General features: G+C 30.7%; 2 protein-coding genes across 3 annotated transcripts in view; one reads left to right on the top strand and one right to left on the bottom strand.

Moving 5' to 3' along the window:
- Positions 1-69: 69 nt before the first annotated feature.
- On the bottom strand, positions 70-10,108 carry LOC126780284 (uncharacterized). 2 transcript variants are annotated; one of them, XM_050504605.1, is made up of 9 exons: positions 9,845-10,108; positions 6,851-7,048; positions 6,657-6,773; positions 6,398-6,538; positions 4,678-5,921; positions 3,238-4,453; positions 2,963-3,075; positions 1,641-2,028; positions 70-274 (listed from the first exon to the last, which is right to left on the bottom strand). In XM_050504605.1, exons 1-9 carry the CDS (start codon positions 10,002-10,004, stop codon positions 72-74), a joined length of 3,780 nt encoding a protein of 1,259 aa, XP_050360562.1. In that variant the 5' UTR covers positions 10,005-10,108; the 3' UTR covers positions 70-71. The 2 variants fall into 2 exon arrangements, with proteins under 2 accessions (XP_050360562.1, XP_050360563.1); XM_050504606.1 differs by having other exon boundaries at positions 10,038-10,087.
- A 986-nt stretch (positions 10,109-11,094) lies between these two features.
- Positions 11,095-17,296, top strand: part of LOC126780288 (ubiquitin carboxyl-terminal hydrolase 35) — a 40,370-nt gene continuing 34,168 nt past the window's right edge. The window contains exons 1-3 of the mRNA XM_050504615.1: positions 11,095-11,533; positions 13,299-13,462; positions 14,238-14,390. Of these exons, the coding sequence (XP_050360572.1) occupies positions 13,306-13,462; positions 14,238-14,390 (310 nt within the window). The 5' untranslated portion in view covers positions 11,095-11,533; positions 13,299-13,305. The remainder of the gene's footprint in view (positions 11,534-13,298; positions 13,463-14,237; positions 14,391-17,296) is intronic.

The raw sequence follows: 17,296 nt of genomic DNA, 5'->3' as shown, positions 1-17,296 counted from the left end.
ATATTAATAACTTATTATAAAAAAAGCACAGCGATTGGTTAACAACCATATTTTGCAAAGTATAATTATTCTTATTTGGAAGGTGTGTTGGCTATAATTATGTTTTTCTTGTATTCATCGATGGTTTCTGTAAGAATTCTCTGAAAGATGCTTTCAAACACCTGGTTCTTGACGATCACTTCATCGTTGTGTAGAGAGGTCCACTCGGGTTCACACCGCCGCCACTCCGCGAATAATATATCATCGATATGATCCGAACGCCTTGCCCCTACGCCTGTAAATAGAAAGAAAAACGATTAATCGATGATTATAGAAATATACATGAAAACTTGTTGTCTCTGTACAAACGTAAATTTATGTATGTTTGAATGAATAAAAAAGCCTATTTCTTAATTTATAAAACAGACTTATTTTATTGTAAATGAGAATGTTGTGATCTAACATACATAAAAAACATAAATATATAATATAAAGCTTTTAAAATTATTTTAGTTCAAAAGTAGTAGTCACAATAATTTGTCACAAAAAAAGAATTATAAATATCATTTGTTTAATATTGTGATGACGCACTTCCATAACTACTATGCATTTTTATTTATTTTAAAAGTATTATATAATAAAACATATATATATAGTAACAGCCTGTTAATGTCCCACTGCTGGGCTAAGGCCTCCCCTCCCTTTTGAGAAGAAGGTTTGGAGCTTATTCCACCACGCTGCTCCAATGCGGGTTGGTAGAATACACATGTGGCATAATTTCAATGAAATTAGGCACATGCAGGTTTCCTCACGATGTTTTCCTTCACCGTCAAGCACGAGATGAATTATAAACACAAATTAAGCACATGAAAATTCAGTGGTGCTTGCCCGGGTTTGAACCCACGATCATCGGTTAAGATGCACGCGTTCTAACCACTAGGCCATCTCGGCTAAAACATACAAATATTATATTTAATTTTTAACGACCCTATTATCATTGCTCTAAATCATTTGGATAATGGAGGAATATGAAGTAGTTTTAATTATATTTAAAAGAAATAGCTAAATAAATTTTATAATATTGTTACGGCCGTGGTATCTTTAGAGTTCAATATGTAATTTGTAAAAACGTATAGTTTTAATATTGTGGCGGCATTTCATTGCCCACAAGTTCGTAATATAAAAAAAATATTAATGGGTCATCATTAGAAAAATAAACAGCAGTGAAATAGTATTAGCAAATACATACCCCCCCACCTCATGTGGGGGAAACACATAAATGTGTTTTTCCAGCGAGAGAAAAAAAAAAATGTGGACAAACTTGATGTTAACTCTGGTGGTCATTTTAATTGAAATATGCCAAGCAATATTAGTAAAATAACCGTTAAAGTATACTATGTACGTATGATAAATGTATGACGTAGATTTCAAGCCATGGTGGGAGCCATTGTAAAACAACAAAAGAGATATCTAAAGACTATACATCATTTTGCATTGTTTTATAAAGTATATCTATGACATCTGCGTGAAGTCTTACAGTTGATTTCACAGAAATATATTAATAGGCATGTAGTCACAAATATGCTTACTTAATATATTAAACAATCAAAACAGCTGATGTTGGAATATTTTACTTCTAATACAATATGCATAGTTATTACCTGATACAACAGTCGGGGCCACACTTGACAACACTTCTTTGAGATCTTGAGCCGTCTTTTGAGCTAATTTTTCTGGATCAGGCTGCGGTTTTACCGACATAAAGTTATTTGTGTCCCAATATTTTTCACTCTTTTGCAGTTTCTGTTGTTGTACCGACTCTCGACAATAGTCTCTTAAGAATATTTCATAGGGATCCGGACCGATCGTTGCGCTTTCAGATTTTGTAACCAGCTCGTTTACTTTTTGTTCGGTTTCTTCATCAAAAACAAACTTTCGTGGATGTTTCGGTGCTCGAGGTTCGATAGGGGGCGTGTATGGCGGAGGAGGTTTGTCAGGTATCTCGCGGACCGCAAGTAGCTGGCATTGTTGTTGTTCTAACGCTTTTATCTAAAAAAAAATATAACAAGTATTTCAAACGAAACATTTTGAAAGTCATATTATATATAGAATTTACGATACCTTTTAAATATATTTAAGTTACATTTGTAAAACTAAAATAACAAATAGCCTGTAAATGTCCTACTGCTGGACCAATGCCTCCTCCCTTCCTTTTTGAGAAGGCTTGGAGATTATTCTACCAGCATACTTCAAATTGGATCGGTAGATACATACATTCTTATCCAAAACATACAAATTTCGTCACGACGTTTTCCTTCACCGCCAGCACGAGGTGAATTATAAGCGTAAATTACTCATGATAAAATTCAATGGTGCTTGCCCGGGTTAAAAACAATTATATACGGTTAAGATTCAGTTGTTACCATTGCGCCATCTCGGCTCACATCCGTCAACTTATCAATATATTTGATACAGCAATCATCAATAAATAAAATCCACCGTTCGTTTTTATTAATCAATTTTACATTTTAATAAATGTAAAATAAATAAATAAATGGTCCACTTTTATACATTCATGAAAATAAGCGTAAAATAAGTTGCTAAAATCGGTGTAGTATTTCTTAAGAACTAACCACTTTGAACAATTTACAATGCGAGCGTGTAATTCAGAACCTCAAACACATCATGATGATTGTTAATTTTGCCGTGTAGATTGTCTATGTGACATGAACAAAAGAACATATATCTGCTAAGATCACCAACAAATAGTGTCAGAATACCACATTTTTAGATAGAACACTGACCGTATTGGCAGATTATTCGACTTATGCAGCAGCTCTTTTCTAGGAGAAAATTACGATGAAAACAAGTCAACTGATCTTTATTCTCATTACATACCGAAGCTACTTATCCTTACGGAAAAATGACGTCGCATTTTATTTATGTAAGTTATAGCGTTATTTAAATAATAAATTAGTCTTGCCTCTCTTTCAATGGCCAACTGTTGACGACGCAATTCTTCGGCTTCATACAGGACGGGAGAATTGAGAGAAGAGATACTCGTGCTCAAAGACTGGCTGCTGGAACTGCTCTCACCTTTAAACAATCCAAATGTAGAATATTAAAGATATTATATATATATTATTGTAATAAATGCACAATGTAAACCAATATATTAGCCAGGCTCTATTGGATAATATAATTCGATAAATTATATTCTATATATATTTAAGAAAAAAAATAAGAAATAGTACATACCATTATCAACAGTAGCCGTAATCGATGACTTCTGTGATACCCAATTCGCCACTTCTGGGGCAACATCTTCGCTGACATCCGCGGCTCCAGCGGGTACGGGCAAGGGACCTGAGACACTCACATTCACCTCTTCTCGTTCCTTTGGTGATTGTGTCCCAACAGAGACCATAATCGGCTCACATGTGCACGACTCGTCCACCAATGAAATTTTACTCGATACCTCTACTACGACTTCACCACTTTGGTCGTTGTACGTTTTTTCGTCAGATTCGCTTTCCTCCGTTTTCGATACATTAATTTCAACGACCGCATCTTTGTTCCCTTCAATCGCGTTAATAAAATTGCAATCCAAGCAATTCTCTATTGATTTATCGTCCTCTGCGAGATCTTTGTATATCTGATCGAATTCTTCTACAAGGCTCCGAGCCGTTGACGGTGTATACGGCCTGTCTAAATCATGATTTTTAATTTGCTCGATAAGATGTCCAATTACGCTATCGTCGCTTAAATTCAAATGAGGTATGTTGTTAGTGTGTACCATATTATTTAACGCTTCCTTATTTACTTCGTACTGTTTTCCACTACTGAAGATTTGTGGAAGGAAATCACGAAAGAGAATGTTAAGATAGCCACCGTCGACTATGACAAAATTATCATCTGCCGCATCAATCGACTGGTCGACTTGAAGCAGTGTTGGTATTACTTCTCCTGTTTGGACGCATTTTTCAACGCTCGTGGTGTTTGTTGCCATGTTCGATAACAGCACTGGTGTGTATGACTTCGTTCGAGATGTTGTGCTGTCGTCACATCCGCTGCTAGACAGTTCGAAACATTTCAATGGAGCCAAGTTACGATCGGCTGAGATGCTTCGTTTTACTTTCTTCTTACCCAATATAATTTGTTCTACCTCGACAGTGTTCCTCAATTTGAGTTTGATATTCTTTTTAGTCTTCATAAGTGCCAATTTTCGTTTCTCTGATAATGTCAGCAGAGCTTTGCGCATCCGTTGCATTTCACCACACTCATGTTGCAACTTTAGTAAGGCACCACGTTGCTTCTTCTTTAATGTCGATATATCTATATTATCTTGCTTCTTTTTATTTTCCAGCCATATAATTTGAGATTTTGTAAAGTCTTTCAAAGCATCCTCTCGCTTCTTTAAAACAGATAAGAGATTTTTGGCTCGCCTTTGCTCATCACGAATGAGTAAATTGAGCTGTAATGTACAAATATATTCATTTTAAAGATAATATTCCGGACAATTACTAAAATAAATTGTAACAATTAGTTAATGGCTATTAAATTACATTACACAGTACAGTTACTAGACATAAACTAGAAACCGACTCGTCTCGCAAGGAAGACAATAGTATTCTCATTAGCTGATAACAAATGATGGTCATTCCATAATTGTTTACAGATAAAAAGAGTAACACTTACCAAACAAAGACTCCTTGATGCCATTGTTTCGGTATCGTCGACGTCATTTTCAAACTCTGTTAGAAATGATCCATACTCGAAGTTTTTTAATTCATGGCTAGTGTTTATCCAATTTTCGACTTCCTTGTCGGTAATGCATTTATCGGAAAGCGAACAACTCTCTAAATACTGTAAGGACTCAAAAAATGAATCGATGAAATTGAGCTCCCGTTGGAACTGCTCACATATAAAGTCACTTCGTAATAAGCTGTCACTAACTTTTATTGTGCTAATTATGTCGGACGGTTTCACTAATTTATCGTTGTCAAAGATGTATGAACTATTAATTGAGGTCATATCGTTTGAATATTCTACGTCATCGTGTGATTTGTTCTCCGCCCAGCTGTGACCAAGTTCCTCACAATTATCACTATGATCCTTATTTTTTATTTCATTCTTGTATACCGAAACGACATTCAGAGGAAAAGGACTACAGGATAGATGTGATTGTAATACTGCATTATTCCCAACAACATGAAAATCTATTTTCTGCCTTGTTGTACATGTTAATGTTGCTCTACTAATTATATAAGAGGTACTTTTGTGAAAGCAAGAATCATTAATTTCTTGTTCGCTTTTATGCGAATTCGTATCAATAAAGGATACCTCAGACGCATTTGTGTTAATCATATCATATATTTTCTTATTGTCTTCTTTGGGTATATCGGTTTTAGTATAAGTTAAACTAACATTTGGTATGTCAAGACTATCAAATGTTTTATTTTCTTTAAAACAGTGGTTCACAAAGTCTTCATACGTTTCGGTAACTCGGTCTATCTTGTTTGTTACTATATCAGTTCCGACGCTAATGTCTTTATATGTAGTATTATTTAGTGCTTGGATAGAAGAATGTATATTGTTTAATGTTTTTTCAGTGTTATTTATTGACTCTTGAGAAATTTCAGTGGCTACATCTAGTCTCACTATATTTTCGTCGAGTGGCACTTGAATTATTGTTACCGGTTTACTTTTTCCTTTTTTATCGTTTAAAAGTGTAATACGATTGTGATATAATTTAGTTGAGGATCGACTTGATCTAGTTCTGTCAGAAACCGTTTTTTTGGGTGGTACTTTGTGTACATTATCATCTTTATATTTGTTCTTCATAATAGATACTTCTTTTTCGTTTTCGTGTGAGGTTACCATCTTTTTACTTAAACTTAATTTAGGTGATAAAATGGCATTTTTGTTACTTCGTGCCGGTTCTGGAAATAAAAATATTATGTATTCATTATAATAACCAATACATTTACAGGCACCATCGATTTAAATTAAAAAATAATAATAACGAAAATAATTATAAACTCTTTATGTAAATTTATTTTATAATGACGGTAGCATGGCATCCACTTTATTTTTTTTTTCATTTCGAACTACAATTATATGTTTATACAAAATATATTTTATACATATAAGATTTTTTTGGTAGAGGTCCTCTGTCAATTTTTTTTTTTTTTAGAGTATGAAGGGGGACGAGCATATGGGCCACCTGATGGTAAGTGGTCACCAAACGCCCTTAGACATTGGCATTGTAAGAAATGTCAACCATCGCTTACATAGCCAATGCGCCACCAACCTTGGGAACTAAGATTTTATGTCCCTTGTGCCTGTAATTAATATTTTTTTTAAATAATGTGTAATAAATGCACACAATTATAATCCCAACTTTACCGTTACATACCAAAACATTTATTCTTAACATAATCTTGGATTTCACTATCTCCTTTTGAGTATTTATATTTGTTCCCCAGTTTAGAGTCCACTGTTCCTTTTTTATTAATGACTATATTGTTTTTAATTGTAGACTTATTATCTTTAGGATCTGAAAACAAATAAAAGAAGTAACATATTCTCTTTGTAACCATATAAACTTATTTAGCTGCTTTTGAAAAAAATATTACATATACAATAAGCAGCACCTAAAGTTAGCGTTTTCATACTTTTAGCACTAGGAGTTAATCTTGATACTTTTCTCTGAGACAATTGCTTCTCTTCCATAATATCAGTTTCAACTGCTCTATGTATATAATTTTTAAAAGATTTTCTTATTTCTTGAGCTGTAAGAATATAAAAAAATGTCATTACATTATATATATATTAATCCATGTAATATTTCAAAATTACAAATACATACAAAATTTTGGGTGAAGGCTATTGTCATCATCTTCTTTTATAGTGATTATTTTTCGTTTACACATGTCAGATGTCATCGTCCTCGGCACCACTGCAACTTCTGATCTTAAAGATCTCCGTGTATCAACCCTTGGTTCTTCAATTGTAATAATACGGCGAAACCTTGGATGCGATGTGTATTGTGGAGGAGAACATGATGCTACAAATGAGATAACCTTTTAATAACCTTTAAAATTAAAAATATAAATAGTTATACAAATAACAAAGAAAAAATGGTAAAAGATTTTAAAAATAGGTTATTATACATATTGGGTATATTCCTAAATGCACCTTAATGTCGCTCCTGTGAATTCAAATACTAACTGTAAGGTAGAAATAAAAACCTTTTAAGCTCTAAGAGTCACATACACTAGCTAACTATCAAGTGAAGTAGTGAATCTCATCCTTACCGCTATTATAAATTTTATAGACTAACATTCAATGAAATTTATTAAAACATTGTTTTTATATTATATTTTTTGCAAGTCATGCTCAGAAATAGGATAGAACAATAAACTTAAAACCAAAAAGGGTTCAGTAATAATTTTTATGAACCTAAAATATAATATATATTAGCAAGATTTTCTACTCTTCGTGTTGAATGACCAATTTTACTTTCCATATTAATAGTTTAATTTAATTTATCATATTCAAAGCTTAATTAAAGTTGAAAAAATATACTGCCTATTCTATCAAATCCAACTTAGAGGTTTTCCCCCAAATTTGGGAGGGAACAAGGTGTCCAGGGGTTTTTAGGGGGTACATATAAGCCTCCAACACAACCAACAAACTAAACCAAATATAAACTGGAAGTGTGGCTAGAACTGAAACATAAACAACTATAATATACTGAGATTGAAATAATAGCTCAACGGTTAGCATGCTTGTACAACATGTAAGGCTTCGATTTCTGGTCACTGAATGAAGAATAAAAATCATTTAATTTCACTGTTATCATTATTAATATTATTAGGTCATTTATTAATGTATGTAAATGTGTAAAATGCACCCGCATAAATACTACAGCTATTTTATACTACTTGAATGCATTTTTAATTTCTATTTGAAATTACCTCCCAAACCGAGTGTACATCAAAAAAATTTGCAGTTCTTAATCAATATTTAGGGGAATTTGAAGTTGGTCTTATGGGGAATATTCTGTAGGAGTTGGCATCATTGATTGGTATTGGCGGGGCATAGCGAGCTGATATATAAAATATAATATGTATTATTTAATTTGTAATACTGATATTACGACTTGAGTTATAGCACGGTTAAAGAGTGAACATTACACATATGATTCGTTAAATGAAATTAACATAAAAAAAATATCTTCTTGCCAAGTAAATTGTTTATAATATTAAATAAAAGTTGCTTTAGGTCACATAATGTTTCTTAATACACATCTCAAAGGTTATAGTCACCATAATGCTATTCTATATATTCAAATAATTATTAAATTGAAGCCAATACTATGCTATGTTTGGTTTAGGCTAATGAGGTAATTTACAAAACAGACTGGGGGACATTGCTATTATGAAGCAAATAATTCTTGATTTTCGGTTGATTCTAGTCAACAATTCAGTTTTAGTAGAATGTAATATCTTAGATTTGACAGATCAAAGTTTTACTGTTCCGGGTATATATTGATGGCATAAAACTTAAGCTTGTTTTTGACTGTTTATTATTATTACTGTTATTCCCTTTCCCATAAAGGTAAATAGGTCTTTGTGTGATGCGAACTAAAGAATCTGGAGAGTCTTGTTGGATAGATACACATAATGATGATAATTTACAAAATCTAATGAGCATCCTTACTCAGGGTCAAAATGAGCAAGTGGTCTAACAAATCTTAAATATTTATTTTGTTCAGATCTTTGAACAAAAGCAACGCACATTGGAACCAACCATTTTTGGGTAAAAAGACGAGTTTTCATAACTTTAGTTATTGGGTAGGATGTAAGCATTGACAGGTTTATTTATTATGTTTCTGAGGTGACTATATCTAAGCGCACTGTCCTTTCAAATATAGTTAGAATAAACAATTCTTGCTGTTTAAGAAAAAGTTTCTATGCTAAATATATTATGTACACTTTAGTTTTATCAATAAGGTTGGAGCAATTCTAACCCTCTCGAAAACAAGTTTTTTTTTTTTTTTTTCATTTTAACCAGCTTGAAACAATTTCTATATCACTATTTTGCATTGATTGCCTCGTTGGTCTAGTGGCTGCATGTAAGGCCCCAGACCTGGAGGTCCTGGGTTCAAATCACAGGTTGTGCCGATAAGATAAGTTATTGACCTTGTCGGCCGAAAATTTCCAGTAGCAGCCGGGTGTCTAAAAGTTAGAAATGTGTACACTACTGTTTCTCTGAAAGCAGGTACAGTCTAATGACTGAATTCCATCAGGTTGTGCCCATAAATCTTAAGGTTATAGACTATATAACATAACACTGACCTACAGTAGAGGAGCTGTAATATTTAACATGAGTAAAACTGGGCAGATCAGCTAATAACAATTATTATCAAACACTTTTAAAGTCTGTCAAAGCAAAGTAATATCTTGCAATCACTTTTTTTTAAATTGTGCAACATTTATTAAGTCATTTATTTTAATAAACAAACTTATATTCATTATAATACTGTAATAAGGTACTTCGCTTACTATGAATATAATTTATGAGAAATATAAAATATATGTTAGTTCCTTTGTTTAATGAAGTGTATTTGTACACATTTCACTCTCTTTTATAAACATCAATAATTAATAGTTTTTGTAAGTTTAATTATTGTATCTTATTTTAAGACAATAGTTTGTTTGTTCTTTTAAATAATTTATTATTACATATTTAATACCAAACAGCTACATGTCAAAACGCTGTTTTTAAAACCAAACTGTCTGGAGCTTTCTAATAGTATTTGTGATACATAAACAATATTATTTACAAATAATCTTACCGTTAGTACTTTTGGCGGCGTCTGGTAGTCGCGCGTATTTAATGACTGATTTTTTCGGTTTCTTTTGGGTTAAAGGAAATGCGAGACTTTCAATTTTTAAATAAAGATCAAACAATTTATCGACTTCGACATTACTTCTTTTAGATGTGGAATCGTCCATTATCCTTTAAATTGTTATATTTGATCTACTTACCATGTTAATTTTTAGATTAGGGAAAATTAATATTGATACGGTATTTAAAAAACTTTTAATTTTTTTTATAATAAATTGTTTCGATCCATACTAAAAAATTTCAATTTTTTTGCTGTCAGATTTTTATTTTTTAATACCTACACTTATCTATATTGTCTACGTCTGCTGTCTTATTATACATAGCTTAAAAAACCCATCATAGAGTAATACCGACAAGATTATTTTCTTCCAATTTAAGCTATGGTGATTTATTTTTGACTAAAAAAATACAAATTTTAGATTCATTGGCTTAATATTGCCTAAGTTAGAATATTATTCACACCAAGCCATACTGATAATTGCTTGTCGATTATAAAAGTTTCCTTAGAAAATATGAGTGAACTATCAGAGCGTGCGGTGCTTGTGTTAAGCATGAAAAATTAATATAAGTTTAAAATAGCTAAAAATCGCTTGTAATCCTAAACTACATCAGAGGAATGAAATCGTTTTCTAAATCACCATGTGTAGAGACAAATCAGCTTTTTGCAATAATTAAATATGGATAATATTTAATTGTTGCAAAAAGCTGATCCTCCTGCTAACTTGAACTATTACAAAATATACTGATACGATTCAGATCATTATTTTTTAGCACGTTGGCCTGTATATTATAAATTATTCAATTTAAAAATAGAATTCTATATTGTAAATTTTAACACAGAATGAAAACTACATAGATAATCAGGTCTTGAATATATTTTGTTTGTTTAATAGCGTTACTGCCTATGTTCTTAAAATAAGTTATTCTAAGGAAATAATAAGTATTTATGATCTTTTAGTAAAATATAAAATCAGTTAAATTATTGGGGATTTAAGCTATTTATTACGGCATTTTATTATATCGTAAGAACTTAGAATTACCGGGATATTAATATTAAAATAAAGTATAAGCAGATCCTGCGTTCTTATTTTCTCAGCTTCATTTTAATATTTGACCATAGCCAATAAGGAATAAGCGTCAGAGACAACAAAAGATTGAAGTGTAATTAAGTGCGAAGTCAGACGAAGTTATGACATTTAGTTTCCAAGAAAGATTTTGAGACGTTCTTAAAACATATTTTTTTCATTGAAATATTAATACCCTGGTGCGTAACTTAGTTCGGGGTTAAAGTTGTTTATATTACCTATCTTATTTTTAACATTAATGTCTTGATCTATGTTCTTAACCGCATATAATATGTAACTAATCTATATTGTTATACATATAGTACAACGAAGTCACTAAGTGGTTAGTTGTCGGATCTTTTGTTGTCGAAATAAAAGGTTTTGTTTTTGTAAAAGTAAACCAGTGGTTAATTAATGTCGGATACTTTATATATGTGTAAAATGTTATCCTTGGGACATAAATATAAAAGATAGTGGTGAATAAAGACTGTGAAGTACTTTTTTTTCTATATTGACTGGAATGTGATACGTGCGTAGCTATTTTATTTTTTCCTTGGTGTATTCAATAAAATGTAAGTATTTATTGATGTTTTGTAAAATTTAATAGTTTTTACGATGTGTATGCTTTGAGGTAGCCATTTTATGTCCTGTAATGGAATCTGGAATATATATACATAGTTATAAATAGTAACGACCTAGATGGCAAATGCGCATGTTATGAAGACTCGGTGCAGTCGCTACCTGTATGTCAGCGCGTACACATTCCTTTTTTGCTTCTCCCCAGAAGTGTTTTTATTTTGAATTGTTTACTTATTTTAAATATTGAAAAAATATTTTGAAATTGAAAAGCTTTGTTAAGCTTAAAAAAGACTTGTGTTTTAATAAAATCTATTAAGAAAAGTGGAAGATGGTGAGAGCAAGGCGTTCAAAGTAAGATTATAATTTATTTAAAAGTTTTCTTTAGATTTGTGTGTTTTTTAAATACCCAATGTGTTTCTTATACATTTTTTTATTATTAATTTCATAGAATATTCATATTTCAAGATATAAAAGCAGTTTTATAAAAAAGTTCTAAGTTTTCAATATCAGAATAACACATATTTTTCCATCTTTTCAGAAAAGAATAAGTGCTATGATTTGTACTATATGACAATATTTTTCAAATTCTAAAGGTTTGCTTACAATAAGTAGTAAACATTATTTTTTGATACTTTTTGCTAATAGTTGATGAAAGATTAGGAATTGAACTTGTAGAAGCTAATTCATTGACTTTTCATCTTATACATTTTATATAAAATAGTGATTGAATGCTGCTTTAATTACAAAAAGTTCATAGATTTTGTATTACCGTTTTCATAAAGCTTGCTATTTCAATTTATTCTAGTCGTTTTAAAACCACAAGTGAATATTTTAAACTTACTAAAACATTTTTATTTATTATTTTTATTTTCCATCTTTACCATCAAATACTTTACATGTGTTATTCATTTTACACATTACATATATTTAATTTTAAGCTGCAAAAATTCCTTTTTTATTTAGCTTAATTAAATTATTTACAAATTAAAACTGCTGTCTCTTATTTTTATAATACAAGGTGTGAAATAGTAATAGAATGTATAATGCCTTTTTTGTCCTTCGATGGTTATGTTAAACTACAATGAGCATATACTTAATCTAATTTAGACTTTGTGTCTAATATATGAAGTTAGGTGTAGGTATTTTTCTTCAAAAATCCAGCATTACAATTCAAACTAAATGAAATCTGTGCACTTAATTATTGCATTAAACAAGTACAATTAATATATGTGGAAATAATATTAATATTAATTTGAATAGTTTTTTTATTCTTTTTATTTCTTATTCTTCTTGGTCTGATTATGTAATACTTATTAGTTTTATACATTTAAATATTCATGTTTTAGTAAAACATCATTCTTTTAACTCAACTTTTTTATTGTAGGTACATTAATAGTTATTTACATTTTTATTTTTGATAACTTTAATTTAAAGTGCTCTTTTTTAATGTTTTATCAAAGTAAAGAAACTTTTACAGCTATTTAAAAAAAAATACCAATGAGATTGCTTCAAAATAAAGCTTGAACCTTCATCTACAATATTAGGCAAAATATTGACTATGAGCATATATGTTAGTGTTTTGTAGATATATCATTAATAAATAAGTATGAATGCCTGATTAGATTGTTTTTTTTTTTTATAAAAAATATAAATATATAACATTTTGTAATATTTAATGTCAAACTATACCTACATATAAAATTTATTATGTATTTGTGATAATTGCTTATATAATATCTCTTTAATGTTTGTATACAGAAAAAAGATGGCCGTCAAAAAACATGAGTTAGTTGCTGACAACCGAAATCAACCAGATTTGGCTGCACTAGCGCAGTACTTTCAAATGATGAATGAACAACCTAATTACTTGCCTCCACCACAAGAACTTGTAAAACATTGTCAAGATATTGTAAAATGCCTCTGTAAGTATTTTTTCTTTGTAATATTATATCATATAAATGTTATTGACGACATCGGCCTCGAAATTATTTTTTAAGTGTACAACTATTGGAATTTGTTTTAGTTTACTTTAGGAAAAGACAAATTTATAAAATCTGAAGCAATAATATTATATTAAAGTAATATCAACAATTATTCATCTTTTCTTCTATAAAACAGCTTAGACTAGTTATTTTACAAATCTGTCATGTCCGTTCGTTGTGAAGCTACAATCAAGTTATTATCTTTAATTATTGTTTATGCTTATTTCATTCAGCAATTCACTTGATAGCATAGCGGTGGTAAATTTTAATTATAGTAAAAACAGTTGAAATAGTTTTAGTATTGAATATATTTTTTTCATGACTTCAAGATAAGTAGGTGTACACTCAAATTATTGAGAGTATTAAAAATGATGGTTTGATGGAAATTGTGAGTATTGTTCTTAGTGTAAATAGTTTCTAACTCAACATCTTTAATTCTATCTTTGAAATAGTAATATCATAGACATTTTTGATGTATATTTAAAGTTAATAATATAACGATAAACATATGCATGCACTTATCCTTAATATATCAATTAATAATCTATGCATTTCATTATAGTTTTCAAAGAGTGCATTAATACAGTTTTATAAAACAGCCAATACATTTTTCTATTGCTTAAAATATCATTTAGTTTGATGGCTGTGATCCATTTTCTTTATTGTAACGAGGTAAAGCTAGTGTAGATTAATGTATTATAAAATTTTTAAACAGCGCGCACCGCGGGCTCCGTGGAACAACTGTGGCAAATGCTTCAGCCAGTAGAACAGTTCTTACTTCGCGTTGTAACGACGGTGCACGGTGATGTTCGTCACGAGATTTTCACAGCTATCCTCGACAAGTTCTACTCGTACATTTCTGATCCACGTGAGTATTACTTCTGTTTACAATGGTTCTTTAAACCAACATAAACTGAACAGACAAATATATATTTATTTTAAATTTCTTTGATGCTCATTATTTAAAAAACAGGATTTAAATACAATCCATACAAAAATATTGAGATATTTAATTTATATATGTTTATTAATATTTTGGTCTATCATTACGATAAAATTAATTACCTATAAAACGAATTTTCATATAATAATAGACGTTGTTACAAGTTGGATTTTGCTATTTGACCTGTGGTATATATTTATTGTAGTTTTTGTGGGTTATTTTGGTTTATATCTTCAGCGTATCGGTTTCGGAGAGATTTATTTTTGTTATTTTCAAACAGCTTAAAACATTTCACATCTTTCAGTCCAACTAACGTTACAATATTTTTGATAGTTTATTATATATATTATAGTTGAAAAAGGGTACCTCCAACTTTGCACATAAATAATTCGAATTTGAATTGGAGTAGCGTTCTATTTCAGCACGGTTCTCACCTTCTCCTCGAACGGAGAGGAGGCCTTAGCCCAGCATTGGGACATTTACAGGCTGTTACTTTACCTTTAATTTATTACAATGACGCTAATACATGAAAGTGCAATGATAACGAGAACTATTGGATAAACATTCACAACCGTTATATGAGATTTTAATTTTAAGGGAATCTAATAGGATCATTATCTATGCTGGAACAAACGAGAACGAAGAATGGTATAGTTAGTATAACTAGGCTTTGTAAATTATTACTAAAATATATCAAGCTTGTGCTTGAAAACAGAAGAGATTATGGATACGTATTTTATCCGAAGAGAGAGTAGAAGAAAATAACTATTCCAGGGATACAAGATCCAGGCAAAGAAAAAGTGTAAACGACCACCTAGACTACGTAGCAACTCAAATATAAAGTAATACTTTCAAAGCAGTGTGATAGACCAAGTTGGAACGAGGTCACCTCAAGCTGAACCAGCGCAGATTTTTAAGAAAAAAAAATACACGAAAATATAACAAAAATCTTTATATGTTCATACTAATTTAGATATTTATAGTATATATAGTATAGTTATAATATTATTGTAAGAAACAAAACTGCATGCAATATAAATAAACGCAATAACATATTTAATAACATTGGAAAACACGTCGTCCGAAGAGGCTGATCAAATGTTCGAAGATGTCATCAAAATATACACCAAAAAGTATAAGTCTTTTGTAGTTTTTTTTTTCATATGGACGGACTAAATAAAGGGACAAACTATGAAACTTTCCAAACGAAGATTACAACTTTTACAAAAAAAAAGATCTTTTCGAAAAGGAATAACTGAGTAGTTTTTGTAAAAAATACACAGAAGTATAAGAGTGGTTTATAATTAATATAACAGACAATGAAATAACATCTCAAGACATCAGGCCGCACGCAACAGGCATTTATGGAACCTTGTTACTAATTAAATGTATAAATTTTAATCCATAATTTGAAAAAAGGGACCGTCCGCTACTTCTTAGCGGACAAAATTCATTTATCGACATATTTTTAACAAGACTTATACGGCGAGCAAGTCCAGCGTACAGTTCACACACGACAAAGTTTTACAAAAAGCTCGTATAACTAAAGTATGAAAAGCGTATTTAGTTTCGTAGAATGCGAAATACAACAATAAAAAATGTAGTATCTGGGAAAAGTCCTTGCACGGATCGGATACCTAATGAAGGCATTGTCTACGCTGCACGTTTATTTTAAACAACCCTTCACTGCTATTCAATAAAATTTCATAGGAATAAAGCGTACCTTAACAAAAGAAGAAATCTAAAATAATAATTTTATTAAACCAGACAATTCAACCGACGATTCAAACTATATACCACTAAGCTTCGTACTCTGTTCTACGAGATTTTCCGCATATTTTATAAGAAGTAGAACCGCCTTAATTCAACTAAATCCAAACAATGAAATATGCAGGTTTTTACAGCAGATTTGACACTATTGATCATATATGCCTTTGAGAACAACAATAGAAAAGAAATGTAATTTGTTTTATTGGCATTCGTTGATATCAACAAAGTTGTTGACTTCCTGCATCATAAAGCGATTTAAAGCGATTTTGGCAGAATAAATCACAATCTTAGCACATGCTAATTATGCTCACAAAAAATAAGTCAAAAATAAGTGAGGTGTCAGTTAACCTCAGACAGCATGTAAAGTCTTTTACCTGATCTTCCTCCGAATATATTATATTGCAGTGTCGTCGCAAAGTTAGCAAACACAGATACAGAGTGCATCTGATGATAATTAAAATGAATGATAAAGACGTTCAAATAATTTTTGCCGCGGTCCTGTCTGAAAAGAAGTTTTTAATTGCTTACTTAAAATTGCATTCTGCATTTGTTAGATGTATAATGAATTGATTAGACAAATAAGTTAGTTTTTTTTTAATAAAATATTTGACAAATATTATTATATTATTATTTTATTGCTGAAATCATTATTTGTTGTTAAAATATGTGGTTAGGAAGCTGGCGAGCATTTTTGCATATGATTTGCTCATGTTTCATATCGATATTAATTAAAGATCAGATCAATACGAACTGATTTTGTCCAGTTAATCAATGTCCAACGTCATTGCGTTTATGAATTATAGCACTTCAATTTGTGAAAATAAAAAAGGGTACTAAATTATTAGGCCTCCTCTCCTCAAAAAGGGAGAGGAGGCCTTAGCCCAGCAGCGGGACATTTACATGCTGTTACTTATACTAAATTATTTGCATTCATACATGCTCTCTGAGGCCAGTCAACATAATCTTGGAAACAATATGAGGCTAACATTCACAATTCTGCTCTGACCAAAACATAAGCTCTAAGTCATTTGCTGGTTCAAGTTGCGTCCATTCGATTTAGA

The sequence above is a fragment of the Nymphalis io genome, chromosome Z (assembly GCF_905147045.1).
Source record: "Nymphalis io chromosome Z, ilAglIoxx1.1, whole genome shotgun sequence".
Taxonomy (NCBI): Eukaryota; Metazoa; Arthropoda; class Insecta; order Lepidoptera; family Nymphalidae; genus Nymphalis; species Nymphalis io.
Note: the sequence above shows the minus strand (reverse complement) of the source record. Positions and strands in the feature narration are given on the sequence as shown.

Bases quoted from the DNA above. Each gene is read 5' to 3' on its own strand.
- LOC126780284 (XM_050504605.1), bottom strand. From the start codon at position 10,004: ATGGACGATTCCACATCTAAAAGAAGTAATGTCGAAGTCGATAAATTG. The intron at 6,774-6,850 runs GTATGTATTTGT...ATATTCTTACAG, and splicing joins TAGCCTTCACCCAAAATTTT to CTCAAGAAATAAGAAAATCT. The intron at 3,076-3,237 runs GTATGTACTATT...GATTGTTTAAAG, and splicing joins TACGGCTACTGTTGATAATG to GTGAGAGCAGTTCCAGCAGC.